The following is a 27623-nucleotide window of genomic DNA, read 5'->3' on the forward strand; positions in this document are numbered from 1 at the left end:
AAGCAACAGAATTGTGCAGAAATTCACAGTATGGTGATGGAAATTAACCTTTTATTAACCACAGCCTGAGCTGATGGCAAACAAGGTGCCGCTGGTACTGAGTTCATTGGACGACCGTGGAGAAGTTCTTAAGCTAACCTGTAAGAAGATTGTTGAGCATTAGCCATTTGTGTCTCTGAGGATTTAAAGTGTCTCAGTGTCTAAACGTAATCAGCTCTGTTTTAAGACAATCTGCTGCCTACGTCTTTACCAATGAGGGAGTGTTTGATCTTATCCTGCTGTAAAAAGAAAAACAAAGTGCTAAACTTCAAAGCACAGCTAAATCTCTAGTAACTGGACCAAATATGATTAAAAGGAGAATATTGGGCAAGAAAAAATTTTAAACAAGTGGCTTTTATCAGCATCTTTTCTTTAATTTTTCAGTAAGGGGCCCAAACATGAGTGTCCGGACTACAAATCTGCTGGTCCCAACAGCTGCCACTTCGACAAAAGGCACACGTCCATCTGGATGTTGTACTGTATGAACGTGACTGCTGTGACAGCCCAGAGGAACTACAGCTCCCAAAAGCTCTGCCTGGACGTGGAAGATATCGGTAAGGACTGCCCAACATTAATTAGACCAAAACAAATGAAGGAGGAAAGGTAAGAAAAAGGTTTCAGGGCTGACCAACCTCTGTTTCATCCCCTGGCGCTCATTCAGACAGTAAAGCTGCCCGTAGAGACTCGAAACACACAGAGCAGAAAATGATATGAAACACCTTTAGGACTTGTTGGTTTTTATTTAGTCTGGGCCTGGAGAAGTGATGATGTTCATAAGGATGATTTAATCCTGTGCATTCCCAGATGAATTTGGGTTGATTACTGCCTTAAGGCAAGCTGATTTCAACTTTAAACATAGAAACCCACAACCTCAGAACATGATGATATGGTAATCCTGAAGAAACTGAAGAAATGGCAGGAAAATAGAAACGTAAGCAAGTTAAACAATGCTTATTGTTCCTCATTAATAAATATTGACTTCAAGAATACCAGAAGCTTAAAATAAGCTTTGTGTGACGTGTCTATTCAATTTTTACCAAGTCAGCTGTTTTTTTTAGTGGTGTTAAAAATGTATATCTTTTAGTACAAGTGCACCAGAGAGTTATCACTTTAAACAGTAAAGTTAAAATAAACCATAATGGATTGTGTCCTGATCTGATGAAACATACCATTCGGCAAAGGTATGCTAAAACTACAACTGACATTACCTATATGTGCTAATTTAGCATGCTGATGGTGAGACCCACAGCTTACTGTTGCAATAAAACTCATTGGCTATAGACACTAATCTCAGCATGCTAATACTAACATTTATAGCGATTTATTTCAATGTTTAGATTTGTTTGTGTTTTTTGGATTAGAAATACCACATGAAGACATGGTAAATGACATTTACAGCAGTCATGCAGAATCTTAGTCAAAATGGACAATGATGCAGCCTAAGCTCTGACAATTTGCACTAAAACTGTTATTAGCTATAGAAGCTAATGATTGCATGCTAACACTAACATCCAAGGCTTATTGCTGTGTACACAAACAGCTTTTTGTTTTGTCAAATTAAGGGGAACATCAAGTAAAACATAAGTGGCATTTCAAAAAGTACATTTTGTCAGGATTACACAGTTATGACTGTTCTACATGAACTCACTAACCGATAATGAAATCAGGACCCTGAAGCTCTCCTTCTGTTTTTATAACATAGACGGTCCCCGCAGGAGTTTTCAGGACAATTGTTTCGGGCTCCAAGATGGGGTTAACTGGCTTTCAGAAGCTAAAAAGCTAAATAATGTGCACCACCTGCAATAGCTTTGCAAGCTGTGCACGAAACATTGGCTGCTGTTGGATTAAAATAGGCTGCAGAAAGCATGGCCGCAGGGGTCACTGACTACCACTGTGCTGTAAATAAAGGTTGATCTACAGAAAGAGCAGAACAATTGACACAAGTTCTAGAAGTTCTTTAAACATGTTAGAATCTCTGTCTTTGGACAGAGAGAGGAAACCGGAGCAGTTGGAGAAAACTGGTCTGTTTCTATCTGGTTCATCTGGTACTTTTTATTAGCCTGGTTTTTCACAGATTCTGTTGGGTTGGGCTTGTCGATCTTACCCTGCTGCTTACTGGGCTCAAAGCTTGGAATCGGACTCCTATTGTTCAGATTCTGCTTTTATTTACAAAACCCCTGCAGCTTGGAATTTAGATGTTTGAATGACTGCGGTCATTTGTGATAATTAATTAAAACAAATTAACTAAAAAATAAATGTGCTTAATTGTGTTTCAAATGATGTCTGTTAACCTTGATTTATATTAAAATTATAATTTTAGAAACTGGACCTACAGATTATCAAAGATCACAAGTTTTATGTTAAATTCATCATTTATTGTAGAATAATCCAGCCCAAATCAGTCAACCAAGTCAGTCAGTCAGTCAATATATAACTTTCCATACACAATGAGGGCCAAAAAAAGTGTTTTAAATAAGATACAAACAGGACACCTTACTTTCATTATCATTTTAACATTTTAATTCCTTAAACTAAATGTTTAATAGAATGAATCAATGTTAAAACATATGAATATTTAAGTTTAAAAAAATACCTAATTAATGACAATCAATTGGAAAATGTAAAATTCTTATTGTCCAAACTTGAGCTTTAGTGTCTTTAAAAAGAATTGGAGAAAAGCCTTTAATTGGCCATTAATCTGATTGACCATTAATCTGAGGATAGGATTTCACCTGAAACAAATAAGTTAATCAATGATGTTTTAGAGCACCTAGTCTGTCTTTAAAGGCTCTTTTATTATTAATTTAATAATTACCTGGTGATGATCAAAAATTTGAAACTGGCTGGGTGCCAACATTGTACCCTGGGGAACTCCACAGGATGTAATGTTTTATAGGAACTAGGCCACCTGTTTTAAAGCTGAAAATAGATGCTGTCAGGATCCTAAACATTCTGGTGTTGCAAATACGATGTGTAAATATGAGAGGATGAAAGAGTTTTTACTGCAGGAATGTGGAGAGTACTTGCTTTGAAATGCCACATCCTTAGCATGTTAGCAAGAGAAATGTGAAATAAGCAGTCAATTTGTGGAAATTTGAGAAAATCTGTAAAGAACATATTTTTTTTTTTTGCAGCCACCTGTTATTTTAATGCATTTTAGGAGCAAATAACTCCTAAACATCACAAACTCACATTTTTAGTAAATCATTTGCACAAAGTAGCATAATAACTGTTCTCCATCAGTCAAGGCTGAACTTTTGTACGATACAGTTTGAATTTGCATCAAATCTATCATGTGTGTCTTGGTCATAAAAATGATCTCATCCACTATGAAATACCGGTTTTAAAAAAGTTAAATCAGATGGTTAAACTTCATGGTTCCTTGTTTTCACTCATATAATAGAGGCTGCAGATGACTTTCATATAAACAGAAAGTTACTGTAACATTGTGAAGGTCATAAAAATCCATCATAAGAAACTAGCTTATTATTTCAAGAACATTTAATCAAATTATAAAACCAGTCAGGCACAAGTTAGATAAGGAGCAAAGCTAACACATGCATGTCTTCAGCCATCCATTAGAGGGTGCTGCAGCAGCCACCACACCTCATTTCAGAGTAGCCTGGTTAGTTGTAGTTCTTGACAACACCTTTAACTCGACCTTTGTTGAACATTTATTACATGTGTGGTTTTGACACCACTGTTGACTAGTTTTTGGACTGAGGTCAGTGAAAATCTGATCTCCCTTTGTTTCAGTGTTAATTTTGTTTTTTGGGAATAAACCGGGTGTAAAATGGTGAATAAATAAAATAAGCTTCTGGATGCAGCTCTCGGGTGAGTTTATTGTCCTTTTACAAAACAGTTTCTGCAGTCCGGCCATAAAAACAAGCCGCTCTTTAAGTCACTGCTGCCTATTTTATTAATCACGAACAAAGAAGCCAAAGTTGTGCAACCAAAGCAGACATAAAGTTATTGTCTTTGAAACAATGTGTTCAATATGGGAAGAAGCCAGAGTTTTATTAGTTTTAATCTGACTGAAAATGTTCCCAGAGTTCCTGATTTTTACCTGAACTTGTCTCCATTCTCACAGTTTTACTAATACCTCCATAAAATCCCCCCCTGACCAACCTTCCTAAAGCCTGTTTCATAGATGAACGCCTGAGTGAAAAGCTCCTAAAGCCTGCACTTATGTTGCAGCAGATGTTTAGTATGAACAGCATGAGTCCTCTGCCACAACTTAATCTCATTTATCAGGAACCAAATGTCTGTGGTTGTTGTTGTTGGGATCAGTCTACTTCTTGCATCACGGGACCAACCACAGGTCATATGTGTGATTTTTCAGTGCTGCCATTCGTGCAGCGTCTGTACTGCTGGCGTGTGGTTGCCACGGTGATCTTTGAGTTTGTCTCAGATGTCGGAGCGTACCGGGGACGTCGCTCTTATCAGACTGGTGCTGGGTGGCAGCCACAGAAAGGTCACTGTTTCCTAATGTCGGAGCTCATCCACCAAAATGTCGTGTTACTGAAGTGACATTCAGCTAAAACGGGCCTCACATGCTTTCATTATCAGTTCATCCTTCTGGCATGAAACTATAGGTCAGCTTAACCAATAAAGGCAGATGGTAAAGCTCTGATTTATGCGCCTACATCTTTTCTTTCACAGATTTGGAAAAACTAAACTGTTGCACAATAAGAACATGATTTAGGATCAAATTTAAAGGCCAAGTTTGTGAGCACAAACAAGGAATTTGACTTTGGTTTTCATCTCTTACATTGTATATCAAACATCAGTCCAAAGCAACAACCACCATATGTAAAAACACTTTAGAGTTAGAGATTAAATACACAGAAAATTATTAGAAAATACTTAGAAGAGGATTGAGAGAGCAAACAGTTTCCAGGGGAGCTCTGACTTTGACCATTTTGAGATTTAGAAGCTACGTGTTAAATAAACTCTTAATATCTGGACTGATGTGATGTTCTTGCCATGAGACCATGTTGAGGTCCTCTTTCAGCTCGGGTCGTCTACCAGAGGACCTGTAGCTCCAGGGTTTTAGCCATTCCTTGGACTGGGCTCTTCTGGACATAGGTCTCAAGAATCTACCAAAACCACTTTCCTAGTCTGAAGCTCTCAGATGACCAGGGCCTAGACTGTCCACAACCTCTCTATTTCCCTGCTGAGCCTTGATTCTTCAAGCTTCTCATGATCCTTCTTCTTAATGTTGCTGCCATGTGGGAACACTACGTCCATTACTGTGGCCAGTTACTATGTTCACCAGTGCAGCGTCTCGTTTTTTAGACTTCACCTGTAGATCAGTGTGGATCTGAAAATCCCACAAGAACTAAGAACATATTATGCTCAGATCTTCTTCTTTTCCAGTATCCCACACCCTGCTATTATTTGCTTGACTGTTTTATGGTCATCGTTGCACAACCCATATCTTGGATTGCTCTTGTACTGAGCGCGAACCTGCTCTTTTGGAAGGACTCCTTGATGTGAATCACTCTGTTGGCATCAAAAAGGCCTTAAAAACGCTGTTTTCTAGAAGAAGCCCCACCAAAGTTACACTGTGTCATTCTACTGGCTGGAACAGTTGCTAAGCAAATTTACCCCTTGGTCCATTAGAAAGCAAACAGAATCTGCGAGAAGAGAGGCCGGACCTGAGTGAGTTGCTTTCAGACTTGCAGGACGGGAGTTTGAGCGTTAGGAGAAGGATGCAAGAGGAGGAGAGAATATTTGTTTAAGAGTTCCATCTTCTTTCTTTTATTCATGTGGGTTTTGCAGTTGGTGAGACTGAGTAGATGAGAAAGTCCACCTGCCATGTTGGATTGTCTGATTGGTAAGAAATTAAAAAATGACTTCAGTCGCTGCACTGCATTATTTCAATACTTTTGACCAGAGTGTTTTGTGAGCCAGAGATGAATTCACAAAATAAATACCAAGTTTGGAACAAAATAATTCTACGAGCCTGAGAGAGAAAAAGATGAGATGTAGGGAAAGAAAATCCAGGCTGGAGACGGAGGAAAACCAGTGACTGGTCAAAAACAGGTAGAGGAATCAGGAAGCATGAATTCAGTAACACAACAAACTTGGGTTTAAGAAATACAAAAAGCATAAAATTACAAACTAATCCAACAACTTTTTAGTGGTTTGTTTTCTGTCTTTTCTATCAGACTATTTCCTGCAGTCAGGATTGTGTAATCTAATTTTTCCCTCCTGAAACTGTCAGGAAGTGTTTGTGAATCTGAAATAAGGATGTTGTTGCATGAGAAAGAGCTCGGTTACATGCAACAGCTCCAGGCGGACACTGTCCTCTCTGTGGCTGCAGCACAGTTAGCTCATTGTAAACATGTGATGGAGCCATTAGTTCCAGTCCTGAAGATGTTTTAAATGTTCCAGGCCGATAAATAACAACCTCTGAAGTCTGAACAGGCCTCTCTTCATGTAACTTGTGTGTTTGTTCTCCATGAACAGTGGAGACGGAGGCTCCAATCAACCTGACCTTCTCGTTGACGGACGCCGGCGGCGACGAGGCGGGCCACAGCGCGCTGCTGTCCTGGACGTACCCGGTGCCCGAGGACCTGCTCTATGGCTGGATCACGCTGGTGTACGAGCTGCAGTACAGACGGATCAACGAGGCCGACAACTGGAAGGTTCGGAGGCCTTCACTGAGTCCTGATGCATCCTTTTAAACAGGAAAACCAACAACAACCTGTAAAAAACAAACTGAACCGTTATTGGTATTCAACAGACCAGTGTTTGGGTCAGATTTAATCATTTTTTCAAAGTAAAACACGGAAAAACTGCACAAATATTCTTTAGGAACCGGACTATAATGTTTCCATGTCACAATGAGAGATGAAAATTTCATAATTAAAAATGTAGTTATGACAAGATAATGAGTATGTTGCGAAGAAAACGACTCCTCATTCTGGACGCATCCGTCCCACTGCTCATTTAACCAGAACCCTTCAACTCTGTCGCTGATGGTTCGAATGCTTGAGGTAAAGTCAGGTTATTGGCTACTTTGTACCAATGAAGATTAGCTGTTTTCAGCTGCTTCACCTCCATATCTGACCATGGTGTTCCTCCGGGAGACAGACTCTGGGTTTAATGAGCTGAAAGTTGATAATGAGGACCGTAAATACCTCTGCATGTCTTTATGGTAATGATCGAATTAATCCATCAGTAACGGATGAGATAAGATGAGAATAAATATGTGACTTTTCTCACCTCCTCCACATCTCCGATGGATTCAGGGCATTATTCAGGTCAGGTTCTTCTCCAAAAAAATCTGCTCCTTTACAGATAAGAGCTTCTGAATCTGATTTGGCGTATTTCAAAAACAGTTACATTAAGATGCAAAATCTAACATGGAATTGTAAAAGGCCAGGCAAGGTTTTTGTTTAATGAGAGGGTTAGAAAGTAAAACGAAATGTTTTAAATGAGTTATTAAAGATAAAATCACTGAGTAATGTGTGCATCCTTCAACATCCAAGTAGTTTTTTTGTTTGCTCTGCCTAAAATCCTCTAGTTTGTTCAGAAAATTAGCGAGCTCCACTTAATCTTATTCATTAAGCTGAACATTGTGAATTAGTGAAAGTGGTTAAGAACCTGATAAAAAGTGACAAACAATATCACAGTGTCATCAGCACAGAAGTAGGAAATAACAAATAATTGATGTTTGGTGAGGAACTGTCTGGTTTATAAAATTAGTGTTGAGTGGCACTAATAATATGAGTGTAAAGTGTAAACAAACTAAATCCAGCAGACCTGACCAGAAATTGTGTTTCTGATTATTTTATCCAAGTGCCTAATGATCCAACTTAAAACAGTTTTTTTTAATTGTCAGTTATTTTGACCCAGTTCTGTTTACAAACTTGAGTTTAGGAGCCACTTTGCCTAAATGATCCATATGTCAGGTTTGTATCTTTTCAACAACAAAAACCATACAAGCCTGCAGTTTCCTGATGTGAACTGTCATCTGTCCGCAGGTGAAGCATCCGCTGCGCGAGCCTCACGTGGAGCTGCTTGGGCTCCGCGCCGGGGACTACATGGTCCGAGTTCGGTGCCGATCACACAACTATGGCCTGTGGAGCAAATGGAGCTCCACACTGCTCATGAGCATCCCCAACAGTCCACCCACAGGTACGAGCAAACTTTGGGTTTCCATGGCGATGAGGATGCTGAGAGAGCTTTTATTTTGACAAAAAACAACTTGTGGCAGGTTTGCCGTTACTGTCCTTTACATTTTGTCCAGCTTTTAGTTACTAGAACTGTTTAACCAAATAAAGTTGTTTCTTAAGAGTCAAAGAACGTCTGTGGTTTTTCCTCTGCAGGTAATGTTTTGGTTCTGGTTCTGGTGGTGGGAGTCGGTGTGGTAGCTCTGCTGGTCATCGCCTTTGGGGTGATTTCTCAGAGCAGGAGGTAAGGAAACTCTTGGTTTTTACCGTAATGTAATTGTGTTGCCACAGAGGGCGCCATCATCCTGTTCCAGCTTTGGAGAAAAGAAGCTAACGTTTTATTTTCAGTAGGCCTCATTTAAAGTTCTTGTTGTCCTGAACGGCTCCCAGCTCTGTGTTTGCACTCTGAACTCCATCAGGGTCAGTGAGCTGCAGCTGAAGCATCGCTCTGCACAGAAACAATGTTTTTGCATTAAAGCAGACTCTCTCCTGAGCTCCTGCTGCGTGATATCTGTAATCTCTGATGGGACCAGCAGCTTTTCAGACCCGACTTGGTCAATGTATGATTGTTTTGAGCAGATGCAGCATCCAGCAGCCACAGATACTCAAATTATCGGGGACAGTTTTAAGCTATTTAATGGCTACTAATGTTTAACCAAAACCTTACAAAATCAACCATCATCATGAGTTTTAAGGTGGCCTAGTTCCCAAACTTCTGACTTACTGATGTTGTTTTTAAATATGTAGTAAAAATAGTCAAATCAGAAATTGACACACTTCCCCATTTTAAAAACAGGCACATTTTTCTATATTTTCCATATTTACGTTTAATATTATTTAATTTATTCAGGAAACCCTTGAAGACAAAGCTGTCCCTGCACTTCCTTGTATGCCTGCTCTCTATTTCTTTACTGTCACCCCCGATTGAACCTGATCGGTCTCCTCTCTAAGTAGCTCATTGTTAGCTTTGATATTAACTGTATTGTCCTGTCCTCTTTATAAGTTACTTTGGATAAAAGCGTCTGCCAGATGCATAAACAGTGACGAGTTCAGCTTGCTGGTCCGTGACCCTTTGGGAAGATTAATTAACAGAACAGTCCACGCTTATTTTGAAGATCATTTCCAGCCACATTCAGTTGTTGGGTTTACAGCTGTTAAAGTGAGGTAACAGTTTAGTTAGACAGGGGAGTTCAGATTTTGAATCCTAATTAAAAACCTTCAGTATTAACTTGCTGGGCTTATTTATTGGCCAGGCTTCGTTGCTAGAGCATAGGGTAGAGATTATGTCTGTAGCTTATTATTAAGAGAGTAGATGCTTTCTGCTTCTGGTTATATATTTAAATAAGAAGGAATGCATTTCTTATATTAAAGTGCTCCCTTACCACTATACCACCACCTCTCTGCTATATTTTCCATGCAGTTTACTAGAACTGAACATTCTTAGTTAACACTATCTCACGTTTTGGAGATAAACCTGTAAGATTCAGATTTAACCAATACTGTCATACACCCTTAGATAGAGAAACATATCAGACTTCTCCGGTGAAATTACGGATACAGCAGGGAGGTGCCTGTCAGTGTATGCGGATGGGTGGGTCCCATGAATCATGTTAGGAAAGATCTGGTCTGAATATGTATCTATTTTTAATTTGATTTCTGTATTTTCCAGTGTGAAAATAAGTTCTTCCTTACGTTACTCCCTTTTTTACTATTTCCTCGCTCAGTTTTTCTGCGGCTTCCATATGTAAATCCAGACAAGTGTTGAAACATCTCCTATGAATCCGTGGAGAACTGTAGTATTTAATATTTTCCAGTAAGTGAATAGGAGGTCTGAAAGTTGAGTGTTACTATGAAACCTTTTAGGAACCCTGTCACTCCCCTAAACATCAGATCCTAGAATCGTTCCTGCTGATCGCTCCGTGGACTCACACAGACTCTTGGGTTGAAATTAAACGTATGGACTGTGATGTGGATGAATAAAGACGTGTTTGGCTCGTTTCAGGGTCAAAGGTCGGACCGATGCTTTGTCTGTCTGTGTGCATTTGTGTGATGCTTTTTCATACTTCCTGTTTATCTGTTTTTATCCTTCAGAATAAAGGACTACTTCTTGCCGCACATTCCCAATCCGCGGATCATCGGGATTGATCCACTGCTTCTAAAGGTATCATGATGCATTCTGGGGAATGTGGTGGGCTTTTGTACTGACCTATATGTCCTTTCTTGTTTGTCCATCATTTGTATTCTTTTATTTTCATGTTTTCCGACTCTTTCTGTCGTCCTTTTCAACTTGCTGTTCAATTTTTTTCCCCTTTTTCCTCCTCTGCATATCTTCCCCCTCCATCTTTCTCACAAATTCTAACTTTTTTCCCCTCTTTTCATTATCTTTTCATCCTCAGAAGGGGAATTTTGAAGAAATAAATCGTCACTTCAGTAACTTCCACGGCTACAGACCTCCGAGGTACTCTGTGGAGTTCTGGGACCAGGTCAGTGCTGATGGGATCTATCTGAGCACGCCCAAGGACTTCAGCATTCTGGCTAATGTCCTGGACAGAGATAAAGGGACGCCAGTCACCATCCAGAATCAGTTTCCCATCCAGAACCCATCGTCGTATTTCCGGAGCGTGCCCTCCTACTGCACCTCGCCTCCTGAGGCTTTCTCTTCGCTGCAGGACACTCTGACTCCGGGGCAAAGGCCCGAGATGGTGTCTGTTTCAGAAACTGACTACAGCATGATGGAGCATCCCGGCCTTCCAAACACCACTGTCTCAACTCCAAATCCAGCCAACCAACAGGTCCAGGATTTCTACACCTGTGTCCAGCTCATGAGGGACAGTGGCGAAGTCCACCTGGTACCATGTTTGCCCTCAGTGTACTGCCAGGAGTTTTTCCCAGGTGTGGACGCAGCTAAGAAAGAGGAGGAGGAGGAGAAGAAGAGAAGGAGGCTCACAGAGTACCAGGCAAGGAAGACAATAATGAAGGACGAGAACGAGAGGAGTGAAGCCGCCGACCCGCTGCTGCCCATCGGGGCGGAGGATACGAGCTAAAGGACGGGAGACCTCTCTGATCCAACCTGGACTTCTGCTCCGGATCCGTTCTGTTCCCGCCCTCTCCACGACTCACAAAAAGACCTTTTAGCTCACAAAAACGTCAACCCTGCTTTGGAACCTGTTGGCAGCCATGTTTCCTGTGGATGTGAATCACACTATGACTGATTAATCTTACAATAAGTTTATAAAATGACTGCTTCTGGTTTTGGTCTCAGCAAGTTTGTAAAATCCACATTTTTTAGGAGCAAAAATCCCAATAGGCACTCCGCCCAGAAGAAGCTGGACTTCCTGATTAGTTTGGTTGTGAATTATGGGTAATGTAGTCCATGAAACTTGCATTTTTAAATAGGCCAGGCTATTCAGGGTTGTCTCTCTCAGGAAACAGGAAGGTGTGGTGGCGTTTGATGAAGAGGATTCAGGTTTTCCACATCCAAACCCTGCTGGTTTTAACTCCTCTTCCAGGAGATTCACGTAAGGTTCACGCCAATAAAACCCAATGAAAACGCATTTTATTTCCACTTCACTCTCAATGTGCACTCACTCCTTAATTATCCACGTGCTGGGATGCGAATAGGTAATTATCCGGAACATGAAGGGAGTCTAAGTGGACCTTGAGATTCGTTTGTCTTATTATCATCGGTGCTGATATGTCCTCAAAACATTTTTAATACCAGCAGATTTTATAACAAACACAAAAAATCAGCAATTAAATCCAGAAATATGTAAGCAAGATGAATTATTTGTGGTTTTGGTCAAACGTCTATATGTCTCTTTATGTTCCTGCAAATATAAAAAGGTTTGTTCCAATGCAATGCAAAGCTAGCTGCCTCTTTAAACATAGCACAAATATATTTTTCTAATAAATCACTGCCGTTCTGTGTGACACTGTTAGCAAAACAGATTTTGTATATTGTGGAAAAGCTAAATGACCGATCTCAGGTAGAGTTTTGTCTTTTTCTGACACCTTGAAGACAAACTGAATCATAAACCAGAAGGTCTGACAGGAAGTAGGAGGAATGTGTTTCAGCTGCTGCTTCTGCTGGCCATTGGTGCTGGGGGTCGGGTCGCCTTCATCTTTTTACTTGGTTGTGTTTAGTACAGGGTTCCTACAGTCTGGAAAAGTCAGGAACTGCATTTTAGTGTTTTCTAGTTTTTGATAAGTTTGGCAAAAGTGAGAATATTTATGGAAAATTGTATTTTCAGAGATGATTCCCTATTCCATTGTTTAAACATTGTCCTTCCTTCCTTCATGTCAATCCTTCCTCATATACTTCCCACTTTCCTCTATTCCTGCCTTCAATCCTTCTTTCCTTCCTGCCTTCCTTCCTTCCTTCCTTATCTAGAAGATTTTATGTGTAAATCGAGTCCACTATTGAAATAAGTGCCATACATTTATGGTAAACCTTAATATTTAGGAGAACCATAAAGGAAAGTTAAATCTGGGTTTTGTAACACTAAAACATACAGTAAGGCTGTCATTTAAAAGCCACACTCCATACTTGTAGATCTTATTTTAGGATGTTGTCACCACGATCCAACCATTACAGATTTGTTTGTCCAGTCACTGTGCTGAAGTCCTGACCCGGTTTATCAGAACAATCGGACCACAGCTTGATGATGACTCTCTCTCTGTCAGTTCAGAACAGCAGTGTTTTTGGATTTTTCCTATTTGTAGAAAATCGTGCCACAGGTTCCTCCATGCACCAAAGCAGAGCCACTGACATTCCTCCAGTTGGTTAAAAACTGGAAGCGCAGCGTTGTAGATGATCCTGTGACCCTTTAGTGTTTGATGTGAACCATGTGAAGGATCAGTGGAAGCCCCTTCCTCCTGCCTGATGTTGGGAACTCCACAGTCCACAGCGATGTTTTGTCTCTGCAGTCTCGTAGTCGCCGTCATCTCTTTGTGCCTTTTGTCTCTCAGAGCGGTGTTTCTCTCTTCTACACCTCTGTGAGCGTCTGATGGGTGAACATCTGCAGTTTCAGGAAAGCAGCTCGCTCAGTGTCGGTGAACTTCTCCTTTTTGTTTGCTACTGAAACAGAGCTCCAACTAAATGAACTTTGGGTTTGATGTAATACAAGGTAGAAAAGCTCCTGAATTTATTTTTGATTTTGTTAAATTGTTCAAAGTTACTGATTGTAAGTGGAACGGCGACTTTTGGTGCCTATACAAAAGTAGTGACTTTGTAACCTTATAAATAAAAAAAAGTTAAGACAATCTTCTTAACCTGGTTTAAATAAATTGAGGGTATCTGTGAAGACGACTAAACTTTAGATGAACTTTCCCTGAGTCCTCTCAAAGACTGAGTTTAAATAATGTGCGTCCGACATTTATTTCAGTGTTATAATGGACCTGGAAGCGTTAATCTGCTGTGTGTGAGATGAACGTCTGTTTTCAGGGTTTCTGTTCACCTCCTTTCACCCTCTGTAGAGTTGTGTTGTTATGTGTCATCAGCTCAACGCGCTTTACCATCAGAGTAAATAAAGTCTGTTCATATTCACATCGTCGTGCCTTTATTTGCAACACAAAGGGGATTCTGGGAAGGGTAAAAATCATACAACTACACAAAAATCGAACTTTTAATAGCTGAATGAGTTAGTTAAGCTGTAGGAACTTATTTGACGACAGAAAGATGAGTCTGGCGGTTACCATGGTTACTCCAACCTTTTCTGGGGAGTGCAGAGGAGGACGTTCCTGCGTGGAAACTATTACTCATACCATGAAAATTGTTGATTCACTACTGATAGAACCCTCTGGTGAAAACACGAGTGACTTTTAATGAGGTTAGAGTGTTCTTAGTTAAAGATATTACAGTTTAAAGAGAGCTTCCAGTTTTAAAAAGATTTACAATGGGGGAGGGTCATAAATTAAAAACATTAAATCCTAAAACTTAAATTATAAATCTGTAAAAACCATAATAGTTATTAAAATGCTGATCCAGTTAGGTAAAGTCCTACTTTCTGTGTGTCATTTAAACCTTGAGGTCTGGCTGAGTTGTGGAGCTCCAAGGAGAGGCAAGTGTTCTTCCTCCTTTCATCCGCATCCCATTACTCGTGCAAAATCTTCTGTTTTGGGTTCATTTTGTTAACGGTTATTGCAGATTGAGCTCCACATTTTGACTGAATTGATTTCCAACCCTAGGTGAGGAGCAGCAAACAGTTGTTGCAGAAGCAGAATGATAAGAAAAACTCTGGATGATCTTATCAATTAGGAAAACTGGTTTAATAGAGCCGTGATGACATCATGTGACTCATCTGAAGCATCATCTTTTTATGCTTTTTGCTGCTAAATAATTAAAACAATATTTTGTAAGATGTAAGACAATGGCTGTAAGTCTTTTATGGTTGGTGTTGCATTGAAATCCCTTCAAAATCTTTACGTCTTACTGTTTTCCACTAATAAATCAGTAAATCTAACAATCTTACTGTATCCGATGAAAACACATAAACCTTTTAACAGGTTTTTAATGACTTTGCATGAAAAAAAACGATCAGAATCCCAAATGGAAAAAATTTGCAAGACATTAATGGCCAAAACTGACATTTAAGGGGATAGAAATTTAGAAAACCTGAAGAAATTTAATATTTGAAAAACAGAGGAATACAATCACGTGCACTCAAATACATGTACTATTATATAATTGCATTTATGTAAATGGATAATGTTTAAAAAACCATTTTATTGAGGGTCATTGAAAGAAAACATGCCACATAGACAGAAATCTATTAACTTTAAAATCTGCTTGGATTTTATGAATTTTGCATCAACGTAACCAAAGTTCAGGGAAAATAGAGCAAATAAAACTGTGAAACTATTCAGGGGCCTGGGAGAATTGTGTCTTAGTGATAAACACTGATTTCTCTACAAAGTTTTTACAATAATGACTGACTGATGAGAGCTAAATATAGCTTAAATACACATAAACATCAAAATGGACACTCAAGGATCAAGGATGCATGAACTGCCCTAACTTGTCCCCTGTCCCTTGGAAGCACAGCTCTTATCAGCTCAGCCTCAGTTAGAATCCATGAACTCACACTCTGACACTATGATCAGCAGCAGTCTGGGTAAAAATAGTCCTGATGATGGTCAGCGGGCTGCAGATAAACACACAGGCTAGGCAGCCTTGGAGCCATTCTTCCTGACGGAGTGAGAGCATCTCATCTGCTTCTGGAGACCAAGGTGAAGCTCCACATCTTTCAGTATCTTAAACATGACTTCATTCATGGTCAGGTTGGAGATAATTAGATCTAAAATTGCTGCTTACTCTTTTTTTTTTTTTTTACCACATTCTTTAACCGAGAAGAAAGTGAGCAACAAAAACATGATCTCCTGCTAGAGCCACTCTCTCTTCTCAGGCTTTCCAACCAATTTTTCTACAGATCCATCAGGAACTACTGAAACTCATCAGGGATTATTTTACAAACGATTTCTAGATTTTAAAGTTAATAAAATAAAAATAATTAATGTGAGACAGGTATCAAGTCAGGACTTTGGTAAACTGTCAAAGTCGTGCAAGGGCATCTTCAAGGTACCTGGATGAGATATCTGGGGGGTTCGTGGTCATTCCAAGAGAAAGAATGGAAGAAACAAGAAAATCCGATGGTTACGGGGAAGAAAATGGGAAAGACTGCTCCAAGAAATGTAAATATGAGGACAAAAGGAGAAATGGGATAAAAGATCACAGCAAAGGAATCATGTGATGGAGAAAGGAAAGCTTTTGATAGGAAAAGGATGGGAACTAAGGAAACGGGAAGGAAACAATTAAAGAAAGATATCAAGAAACTTGCAAAAGATTTAAAGAAAGGGTAAAAATGGAAAGAAATAAACTGAAGAGAAGCACAGATGAAAATCTTAAGAAATAGGAAGAAGGAAAGAACATTGTTTTTTTACAAAAGAAGGAAAGAAACATAAAATAAAAATTTAGGAATCAGGAAATGATTACCGTGAAGGAGAGGAAGAAGGAAAGGAAAGCATTCAGGGAGTAAAACTACTCGGATACCTGCAGGCGTGGTGTCGGGTATCTGAACGTCCGCAGGCCTGTTGGAGGAGGGGAGGAGGAGGAGGAGGAGGTGAGGGTCTAAGTTTAGGAAGCAGAGTCAGAGGGGCCTCGGTCAGCTTCAGAGGAGCAGCTTTATTGAGCCCGAGGTGAGAAAACACACACTGACACACACACACACACACACACTGAGGTAAGAAGGGAGGTTGCTGTTCACTTTCTCATGTTTTACAGTTTTCTGTGTGTCTGATCTGAGATCTGCTGCTCTGATTTTGAACCTCAGAGGTTTCTACTGCTGCTGAGAGGCCAGCAGGCCGAGGCAGCTGTCACTGGCTTAAAATAGATCTGCTGGAAGGACAAACACACACTCCACATCACGTTTGGTTTAATAACCTCAGCTCGGTGGAGTTTACACGTCAACAAGGAACGTCTGAGAGGGAGTTCTGACAAAAATCATTTCTATTAAAGAGGATAAACAGGTTACAGCTTCGGGTTGGTTCAGATACGGCCAGAACTTTAACCAGGAAGGCCTTAAAGTGAAGAAGAACATTTCAGTCTTTTATTGGCTTCAATATTTTAGTTGGAAGACAGATAAAAACAGAATAAAGCTGCTAGATACCAACAGTTACAGCAGGTGGAATCTGCCTCTCAAACCTTTTATTTTGCTTATGGTATTTTTTTTATTTAACTTTAGTATTTTCTTTAATTTTTTTATGTTATTTATTGAATTTAATTTTTTTATTTTTGTTGGTTTATTTGGTATTTTATTCTATTCAGTTATTTTTTATGTTTAAACATTTACTATTTAAGGTTTATTTTAATTTTTTTATTATATTTTTATGTATTTATTTTATAGCCTTTTTATTTGTACATTACTTTAGATTTTTTTTATATTTTATTTAAAAGAAAGATTAAAAACATAATAATCATTAACAGCAGCTGTAGTCAGCTTTAATAAACGGTTATTTAAATTTGTTTTAAGCATCTTAATTTTATTTTATTGTATCTAAATAGTCTTCATTTTTAATAAAAGGTTTTTGCTTTTTAAATTTTTTGTGTGTGTATATTTTATTAACTCATTTATTTATTTATTTAATGGTGTTTTTTGTATTTCATTACTTTTTTTTATTTCCTAGTAAATTTAAGTTGTATTTTATTCTAGAATGTATTGATTTTGTTATTGTTTTTTTTTTTTTTTTTTTTGGTTAAACTTTTTCTGATGGTTTAAATGTCTTAGTTAATTTATTGGTAAATTAACTAAGCAATACAATTTTAGCTCCAAACTTTCAGGAAGGAAAATGACAACAAACATTTGTTTTCAGAGGAACAGAGGTCGCCTCATAAAACTTGTAAAAGGGATTCTTTAAAAACTATTTCCACCAAAAAATCCGACTCATGTTTCAAGAAATTAAACGTAGAGTTAAACAGGCTTCTGCTCATTTTACCTCTTCATTCAGGTGTGTTTCCCTTTCATTAGTGGTGATAAGGAGGGATCCTGGTTGCCATGGAGTCAGCCAATGAAAACAAGGAGCGCAGCGATCAGACGCCACCTGATGGAGGTGAAGAGCAGGAGGAGGAGGAGAAGGTCAGAGGAGTTCAGGCTCATTACCTGCGTTGCCCGTCTCCCAGGTATGAGGAAGAAACCTGGTAGCTGCACCTTTTATAATATTGTCTTTTAGCATTACTGATGTAGAGACATTACATTTTTATTTATTCTGTTCACCTTTAATAATCTTTAACTATGAAGCCAAAAAACAAAAGGACTTTAAAATCTAGTGGAGCAGATGTTGAACTTTCAAGAGGATGGTTTTCAAGGCCAACTTAATTTTTGCCTCCATAAATTTAACAAAATCAGCACATTAACAGTTTGCTGAACATTTTTAAAAGTCTCCTTTTATTAATTTCCCAGATTAACCTGGACTTTTCTTCCTTCTTTGTTTTCATTCAGCTTCTCCATGGCCTCAGACTCAAGGTTTTCCATGATCTCTGGCTCTGACGCTGCCAGCATCTTCATGGAGCCGATCCATCTCTCTTCGGCCATCGCTGCCAAGAAAATCATCAACGAAGGTGAGACAGAAGTACAGAGGAAGCCTATTTCAGCAGTTTGTACCTCCTCCTTGGGGTCTTCTTGGTGGGTGATGGTTAAAACCAGTAAATCCAGATCTTCATCTTTCTGACTCTTCATTCTGCAGGTTTTCTGATGAGGATAGCAAGTTTTCCTCCCTCCTCATTCTCATGCAGAAAGTAAATTAATAAAATCTCTAAATGGGTCGAAAGCTTCTCATTGCCAGCAGATCCACGTTCCAGCCTTTCGTCTTGTTAACAGATGGACAGATGAGGACATGCTCCTCACAGGAGGAGCAGAGTGACACTAATTGATGAAATTAGCCCCAGTGGCACATCTCTAAGATCAGTTCCTGTGTCTGTCCTTGGTGGCAGCTTAATGGACGATCCTTGTTCCATCGGCAGAAGGATGTTTTCTGCATGATCAGATGTTTGATTTCAGGGCAGCGGCGTTCAGAAGCAACAGAAACATGTGTGGCTGTTCTTCGGGATGACAGTTGGAGTGCTTTTATTCCCTCTGGATGTTCCATCAGTCTGCATGTATTATAGTAGTTAAACCATGCGGAGCCCATTGCTACATTATAATGGAGAATCTTCCATTTTAATGTGATCCTCAGTGCTTTAGGGAGGGTTTAATACCATCAGTTTTACATTTCTTCTGCTAAATTTATTTAGAATTGGATTTTAAGAGATAAACGTCCTAAAACTGAGTTCATCCTCATTGCTTCAATTAGATTTAGAGCGAGGAAATGAATACACTTCATTATCATTATGAGTACCTCCATAAAAGCAGTGGTTCTCTCAGTTCACAGCTCTGGAGCATACAGATGTATGCCAACACAGTGCCAAGATGGAAAGACATCAGCAATGGCTGCAGGGAAAAAAAGCTGCAAGTCTTCTTGGGAGCGGGCGTCCCAGTAAATTCCCCCCAATGTCAGTGTCAAATACTTAGAGAAAAAAAAAGACTCAGGAGATTCATCCCAGACCCCACAGGCCTCAGTTAGCATGTCAGATATTTATGTTCACGACAGAATAAACAGATAAAAATGGGATAAATAATAAAAATAAACTTATTTGAAAGTGTTGAAGGAGAAAGCCTCTTCTCTATAAAGGAATATTTCAGCACATACGAGAAAGTTCATGATTTCTTGGACCGATGTTTGGGCATCAAACCCAGTGCCATGTTTAGGTAAAACCAAACACACAGGGTGCTGGTCGTTTCACCTCTTCTGGGGCAGGAAATGATGCTGTCCACTGCGGAGCATTTCATACCCACTTTGACATCCAATTATTAAAATTAGTTTTCTTTATTCTACAAAAAATCTGCTGTATGTAAATGTGATTTTGTGACTGAAGGTTATCTATGTTGGTTTGATCAGGGTTTCTAACTGGTCATATTTCACAAATCTGCAGAACCATATCAGAACCAAAATAAACTGGAACGGAGAGCAATATAAAGTTTTAATCAACTGAAATTTGTGAAATCTACATTTTTACATGGAAACAAACAGTCTCCTGCAGAGCAAATCTGAGTAAAAAACATTTGAGAACTTTTGCATAATAAAAGGGATAATATTGTCATATCAGTGCCTTTGATTGGGGCGATGAAGCTTCTTCTCTGCTGGCCTGGTGGGGTCAGGATTTTCATCCATCCTGGGTGCTTTAAAATGAGATTCTTCTTCATCCACACTCGTCTGCTGGTAACAGATGAAAAATAATCCTCTGATGGGAGGAAAAATCCAGGTTGCCTTTAAATGTGTACTGCACTCACTAGCTGAAACCACTGGTTCTTTGTCTGATTGAAGCCGCAAACAGCACAACAAGCAGGTCAGACATGTCCCCAAGAAGCTTGGACACGTCCTTACGTGTGTGATTATCTTAGACTGAAAAGAAGCAATTTAGCTAAACTTTAAACTAGTTGATTCAGAAACACTCCAGCTGCTGATATCATATTGGAAGTAGCAAACAAGTAGGTCCTATAGCAGCACTGCCTGGAATAAAGAGGATACAAATGATTCAAATGATGAAATCTGAGTAGTTTTATGTAATTTTATTGCAATAGTCCAAAAAATACAGACAAATAAAATCCCACTCAGTTTAATAACAGCTTATGATTGTTTTCAGGTACAAAATCTAAGTGGGAAGGGACAAAATGGTAAATTGTGGATGGCGTGGATTAGTGAAAGGGTGGATTAACCTTGAACAACAAAGCCAATTCGCACCTCTTACCAGCTGTTAAGCATGGTGGTGGCAGTGTGATATCATGGGCTGACCCCGCCTTGCAGTTACAGGGCTCTATTTCAGACTTTGCTGCCATAAGTTAGCAAATGAAGGTCAAAGTTTATTACAGAACAGTTCGAGTAAGACTGAACTGCACAGGTGGCTCAGTGGGAGGAGTAGTCTTCTTGCAACAAGAAGGTTGTGGGTTTGACTTCAGCTTGCTAATGCCTCTTCTTGATGTTGGTGAACCGCAAGTTGCTCACCGATCTGCTAATCGGTGTCTGAGTGAAGTGAAGTGAAGAATTACAGCTCCATGTTTGGAGAAAACCAAACTCCCTTCTGCCAGCATGGTGGTGGCAGTGTGATGATTTGGGCTGACGGTAGCTTGTAGTCACTAAGTCAACCATCAACTCCTCTGTATATCAAAATACTCTACAATCAGATGTGAGGCTGAAGCTTTGTCCAAACTGGGTCATCAGCTGGATAATGATCTTACATACACACAAAAAAGAATGAACGTGTTGCAGTGGCCTAGTCAAAGCCCAGGCCCCAACCTGATTAAAGTTCAGTGATCGGACCTTCATAGCACTTTGCAGAAACAATGTTGGTAAACCTAAATATACGGAAGCAACGTTGAAGAGAAGAGTGGACCAAATTTATTGCTCCTAAAAGCGGTTCTGCTGTTGATCAATCATTGCTCCAACCTCATTTTTCACTCACAGCTCCAGGTTTTATGAGCTAAATGTTTGTCTCATGCTTAGGTTTTCAGTAAAAGGCAGCTTAGCCAAAAGAATCAACTCCTCAACACTCCATGATTGTTGTAAGGTAATTATCATCTTCATCCTCAGAGCTGCCACCTCGAGCCATCCGGACCGAGTCCATCCCAGAGTCTATGCTGGAGTCCGCCGAGCAGCTGATGGTGGAGGACCTCTACAACCGAGTACGGGACATCATTGATGACCGCAGCCCCTACAACACCCCCTGTGTGCTGGACATCCAGAGGGCCATGATCCAGGACCGCCTGGAAGCTCCCATCAACCCCGTGGACGAGGTGTGGCCCAACATCTACATCGCTGAGAAGTGAGTAGCCAGAATTGGAGAAAGAACGAAATGAATGAGAATTTATTTATTTTTTTGATGTAAGATTGAACAAATATAGTTTATGATTTCCTGGTCTAGGACATACATTGTTGTGTGGAGGAAATAATTGTATTTAAGAAGGTTTTTTGGAGAGTTCCCCTACTTTTAATCTAATACCACTAGAATATGTTTTACATTTTGGGAAAGGGGAAATTTTCTTGACTTTTTGACCTCTGTCCCAAAAGAATCCAATATGTCTGAATGCTTTGGTTTTCCATTTCAGATCCATTGCAGTCAACAAGGCCCGTCTGAAAAGAATGGGCATCACACACGTCCTGAACACCGCTCACGGCACGGGGGTCTACACCAACGAGTCCTTCTACGTCGGCATGAACATCCAGTACAAGGGAATCGAGGTGGACGACTTCCCTGATGCGGATATCGCGATTCACTTTCGACCCACTGCTGAATTCCTGGACGAGGTTCTGCTCACTCACAAAGGTAGGAACTGATCCGTTAGTCTGGTCGAACCCTCGCTTTCCCTTGGTGCAATTTCTGTCTGTCAACCATAGAAATTAGGTGCTTTCGCTGACCGTCATCCAGACTTTGGAATTTATTACCTTAAGACATCTGTACAATAACCCACCTGCTTCCTTTCGGATTACATAGTGAACCCCAGATGTCTAGATTAGCTTTCCGCTGATGTTTGGTGCCATCATCATCACCACAGTTACCAGTCTACTTTTATTTGAAATCTTTTTCTTGTTTATTATTTTATAAAGCACCTTGAGAAAGTTTTCACATGCCTTGAAATGTCACTTTACAACCACAGACTTGCTCCTTTTGGGGTGTGTGTTTTTCAGCTCTGCACACCTAGAAGCTAAAAATGTTGCCCATTCTGCTTTGCAAAATAGCTCTAGCTCAATACTTTGATCTAAACCATCTCATTGTATCTCTGGCTGGATGTTCATGGTGGTTGTCCTGCTGGAGGGTGGACCTCCACCCCAGTCTCAGGTCTTCTGCAGCCTCTAACATGTTCTCTTCCAGGATTGTCCTGGATTTAACTCCATCCATCTTCCCATCCGCTCTGACCAGCTGTCCTGTACCCAATGAAAAAAAGTATTTCCACAGCATGATTCTGCCACTACCATGTTTCACCATGGGAACGGTAGGTATAAGCTTACCTCCACACATCTGTCCTGCTATGACCAGGGCACCTTCTTCCACATGTTTGCTGTGTTTCCTACATGGCTTTTAGCAAACTGCAAACAGGCCTTCTTATGACTTTCTTTCAACAGTGTCCTTCTGATTGCCACTCTTCCAAAAAGGTCCAAGGTCTTTGCATCTTCTCCAGAGTTACCATGAGTTTCTTGGCTCCTTCTCTGATCAGTGCTGTCCTTGCCCAGCCTCTCATTTTAGGTGGACCTCCATGTCTTGGTAGGTCTGCAGTTGGTCCATCCTCTCTCTAGGTTCAAATGAAGGATTGAACAGCGCTCAGAGATGTTCAAAGCTTGGGATATTGCTGTAGAACCTAACCCTGCATTAAACTTCTCCACAAATTTGTCCCTGACCTGTCTGCTGTGGTCCTTGGTCTTCACGATGCTGTTTGTTCTCTGATGTTTTCCAACAAACGAGAAACAGAACAGCTGCTTCTGAAGGTGTCAGAGTAAAGGGGGCTAATAATCATTCATTTAAACTGCTTTGCTTCACTTTTACCAGTAAAACATGTTTTGTGTCCGTAAAGTGACAAAATGAGGACAAGTTCAAGTTCAAGGGATTTATTTAATACTATTTTTTTGATGATGATGAATAAGAATTGAAACTAATGGAGCTTCAACTAAGACAAATTGAGTGTTTCTCTGCGTTAAGCAAGATAAAGTTCAATAACTGAACTCGGAACAACAGTTTGTGTTTTTCTGACAGCATTTATACTTTTAAAAGCAACCAAAGACTTTGCATTGAAACATGCTTTTATAATATTTGTGGTTTTATGTGTCCCTTGCAATTATTTATGCTTGTTCCAAAATGTCTCTCTCTGCAGTTCTCTTTACTTCAACTTCTATGCAATTAAGTACATGTCCATACATTTCTAAATGAGAGAATGGAAATGAAACCATGTTACAGAACCCATCAAATAAATGTTATTTCATTTGAAAATGAGACATAGGAGTTGTTTGCACATTTCCCATAATTTTCCTCATTCCCAGAATTCAGTCATTAAATAAAGTCATCAAAATGTTCGGTTTGTTGGGTTTTCTGGGGTGTTTTGAGGTCTGCAGAATTTTCTTATTTATTCATTCTTCTTGTTTTCACCCTGAAGGATAAAGCACAAAGCACTTGTTTCACTACATTCAACTGAAAGCAGAGTTTTATCCGTGTGTGTCCCTGAGCGGCAGTCATCACTGACGCACTAAAAGATCCAGAACAGCTGATCTTTAATGTCTATAAGCTGCTTTCTGAGAATATTTTATGAGGCTGCAGATTACAGTTCTTGGAAAAAGTATGATAATGTCCACTGTAGTTATTCATGGGGTTCACCCTGGGAAAATAAGCCCCCAATTAGCTGAAGACTTTAAATTTCAAAGGCATCTTTTCTTTTTCTATCAACATGCCACTAAACACACAACTAAATGGTTCACTGTCCTTAAAAGCCTAGACTTACTTAAAAACACTTTCTTTTGCTTTGCAGGAAAAGTTCTGGTTGTTTCCATGATGGGCATCAGTCGGTCTGCCATTCTTGTGGCGTCCTACCTGATGATCTTCCAGAATATGACAATCATGGAAGCTCTGACTGCCATACGGAAAAAACGTGCCATCAACCCCAACGAAGGCTTCCTGAAGCAGCTGAGGGAGTTTAACGAGAACCTGATGGAGGAACGTGACGACGATGATGAAACGCTCAGCCAGTGCTCTGTGATTGACACTCGTACCCGTGCCCGGATCTTTGGTGAAGAAGAAGGAGACGACGATGACGAGACAGATAAAGAGGAAGAACAAAACATGGTGGAGGTGAAAGCTCAGTCCATCATGATGGAGGAGGAGGAGGATGGAGAGAGTGTGATGAGCAGCATTGCTTCTTCTGCAGCGGCTGCAGTACTCCGTAGTGGACTGATCCAGAATGGGATTCAGACCCAGCAATCAGGTCAACAGGAGATGGTCCTGCCAGGTCAGATGGACAGGAAGGATAAAGGTGATGATGATGACGATGGTTTGGACAGCATGATCCGCGAGTGGCAGCGCAGAAATGAAAAGTACCAGAGTGATGAGTGGTGGGAGGCCCAACTCAACAGTGAGGGGGAGGACAGGGCCTCTGTCATTGCCAGTCATTCGAAGAAAACAAAGCAGGAAGATGACGATGGAGAGAGCATCTCTAGTGAGGACATACAAGCTGTAAAAGAGAGGTTAAAGCACAGAAACAAGAGAGCATCCTCAGACGCAATGTCCACCTCCAGCTGCACAAGTTACTCTGATCTTTGGAAGCAACGTCTAAAAGAGATTGAAGAACAAGCCGCAGCTCGCTACCGCAAGAAAGAGGATGACGAAGGTAGTGAGAGCACAGCCACAGAAGGAGGAAACAAGAACATTGATGATGAAATTGACAGCATCCTCTCTGACACAAGTTCCATGTACAACTTTTGCCAGAAGAATAAGGAGAAAATGACGCCTTTGGAGCGTTGGCGTGTCAAAAGGATCCAGTTTGGCTGGAACAAGAAAGACCGTGAGGATGGAGACAAAAGTTCAGTAGCTGATGGTGAGGAGGAATCTAAAACTCCATCCTTCCAGGATGTCAATCTGACAGCATACCAGGCATGGAAGCTACGGCAGCAGAAACGCCTTGGTGAGGAAAACACACAGGAGATTCTGGAGCTAAGCCGGGGTGAGAACTCTGCTACCATCAAACGACGGCAAAGACGCGAGGAGATTCTGGAGCGTTCGAAGAAAACTTTGGAGGAAAGTCAGTCCATGTGCGGGTGGGAAACAGAAAGCTGTGTCAGTGGTGGTACAATACCTCTGTCTGCTTTCTGGGCTGGAGCAGGGGTCACTGGACCACCGAGTGTCGCCAACGATGACAATATGTCCATGCTGAGTGGTAGATCATCTGTCATATCCTCGGTTTCACAGCCTCGAAGTATAAGATCCACTCAGTCCGCTGTTCAAGGAGTGCCGCCAATCCTCCCTGTTCCAACGGTACAAGGGCCTGGCGGTGAACCAATGGTCAATCTGGCCAGCATACAGAACTGGATTGCCAATGTTGTGACTGAAACAATCAAGCAGAAGCAAAGTGAAATGAGCCTGCCTCCTCCGTCACGTGCTGGATCTGAGCTCAGCTTCAGTGGAGCACCGAGTATGCTTGCAGGCCGTGGTATGGAAGACGACAAAACGTCCTTGTTAAGTGGTCCTTCCTACTCTAGCACTCTTTCGAAGGATCATGGCAGAGCAACATCTGTCCTCTCAGCTGACAGGTCGACCAACATCTCCGGTCTGAGTGGGCGACACTTAACTCCGGGTTCGGAGTTAGGCTCCACTTTGGGCTCCAGGAAAAACAAGATCACCACTACCAGCGTTCCTCTTTTCAGCCTCTTTCAAGACCAGGTCAACCTTGGAAAACTGAATGCCATAGAGAAGGAAATTCAATCTGAAATGAGGGACAAAATGGAAACCTATGAAAAGAAAAAGATCCTGGAAGACAACAAACGCAGCACTCTGTACAAGAAAAAAAAGCCAAAGGAGGATGAAGACGAGGAGCAGGACAGAAAGAGAAAAGAGGAGGAGTTTCTTGAAGAAACAAAGAAAAAAGAGAAACCGAAAAGAAATTATGGCCTTTCCGGCTGCCTTAATCTCAACCCAGCTTTAGAGAAAGACAGGACCACCAGCATTGATGACTGGCTAAAAAGTGTAAGACCTCCTCCAAAGAAATTGTCTTCAGGTGCAGAAGCTGATGCATCTCAGGATCCATACGATGATCTTGAAGCATCTGCTTCTGAATTTGACTTCTCGAGTCACAGAGGCTCCTATGCTGTTGAAGAAGACGATGAGGAAACATTCGGTGTAACATCCAGATATCAGTCAAGGTTCCGGGAAGATCCATCAGCTGAAGATGCAGACTACTACCACAATGGGTTCACGCAATCCCACAGCTTCAGTCGAGTAGGAAGATCCTATGGAGCTTTTGAGGAGAGCGACGAGGGAACAGAAAGATTTTCAACCAAAAGGAGATTCACTCATAATTCACAGTACGAAAGCAGCGAGACAGAAGAGATCAGAGGGAGGAGAGAGCAGACTAACGAAGATGACGAGGATGACATCGAGACATTCATTGCTCAAACCAGGCAGAGGATCAGGGCTCGGGCTGCCGCAGAGGCCGAGGACGATGAAGTCCTGGCAGCATGGAGGGCACAGCAGGAAGCCAAGTCCCAGCTTAGAACCTTAGAACATCAAGAATGAGAGCTTTAATTTGATAACGCGGCCGCTAAACACAACTGTTTGGTGTTTCTCATCCCAACCAAGGCCAAGTCTGGGATAATGCAAACTTTCTTCTGTCGTTTGGACTGCTTTTCTGCATCTGGATAGCGTTTCTTTTTATTGGTGTTTAAAATCTGTCACCATGTGCCACACATGGGTATTACATCACTTGTTTAATGTTTTGCTTTCTTATACGAGCAGTAATTTTTCTTTTAAAAACAAAGAGAAAATATAACTTTGAGAATGTCTGGAGCAACGCTGGTCTACAACAGGAAACATTATTCCAAATCTATTATTCTTCCCTTCATGCATTTAGATTTTAACTAGGAGAAAATCTTTACAGACGTTATCAATACAATAATTATTAATTATTAGTATTTTATTTCTTCATTTGCACCAGTGTGAAATGTAAAACTGTTATCAAAAGTGCATATGTTCTTCTAATAAGGTGAAACTACTGATGAAAAGGAAAATTTTCCTTGGTTTTTACTGCTATAATTTAATAATTTTAATAAATGTTCTTACAAACA

The 27623-nt window shown here is 40.5% G+C and overlaps 2 protein-coding genes across 3 annotated transcripts in view; both read left to right on the plus strand.

Moving 5' to 3' along the window:
- Nucleotides 1–13767, plus strand: part of LOC124861931 (prolactin receptor-like) — a 58261-nt gene extending 44494 nt beyond the window's left edge. For both annotated transcript variants that reach the window (XM_047355919.1, XM_047355920.1), the window contains exons 4-9: nt 424–593; nt 6514–6692; nt 8034–8187; nt 8379–8466; nt 10314–10383; nt 10619–13767. In XM_047355919.1, the coding sequence (XP_047211875.1) occupies nt 424–593; nt 6514–6692; nt 8034–8187; nt 8379–8466; nt 10314–10383; nt 10619–11266 (1309 nt within the window). In that variant the 3' untranslated portion in view covers nt 11267–13767. The remainder of the gene's footprint in view (nt 1–423; nt 594–6513; nt 6693–8033; nt 8188–8378; nt 8467–10313; nt 10384–10618) is intronic.
- Nucleotides 13768–16296: 2529 nt separating this feature from the next.
- Nucleotides 16297–27623, plus strand: dusp27 (dual specificity phosphatase 27). The gene is made up of 6 exons (XM_047355896.1): nt 16297–16415; nt 17744–17895; nt 18215–18333; nt 21399–21630; nt 21914–22131; nt 24320–27623. Exons 2-6 carry the CDS (start codon nt 17771–17773, stop codon nt 27073–27075), a joined length of 3450 nt encoding a protein of 1149 aa, XP_047211852.1. The 5' UTR covers nt 16297–16415; nt 17744–17770; the 3' UTR covers nt 27076–27623.

Source organism: Girardinichthys multiradiatus, chromosome 24 (genome assembly GCF_021462225.1).
Source record: "Girardinichthys multiradiatus isolate DD_20200921_A chromosome 24, DD_fGirMul_XY1, whole genome shotgun sequence".
Taxonomy (NCBI): domain Eukaryota; kingdom Metazoa; phylum Chordata; class Actinopteri; order Cyprinodontiformes; family Goodeidae; genus Girardinichthys; species Girardinichthys multiradiatus.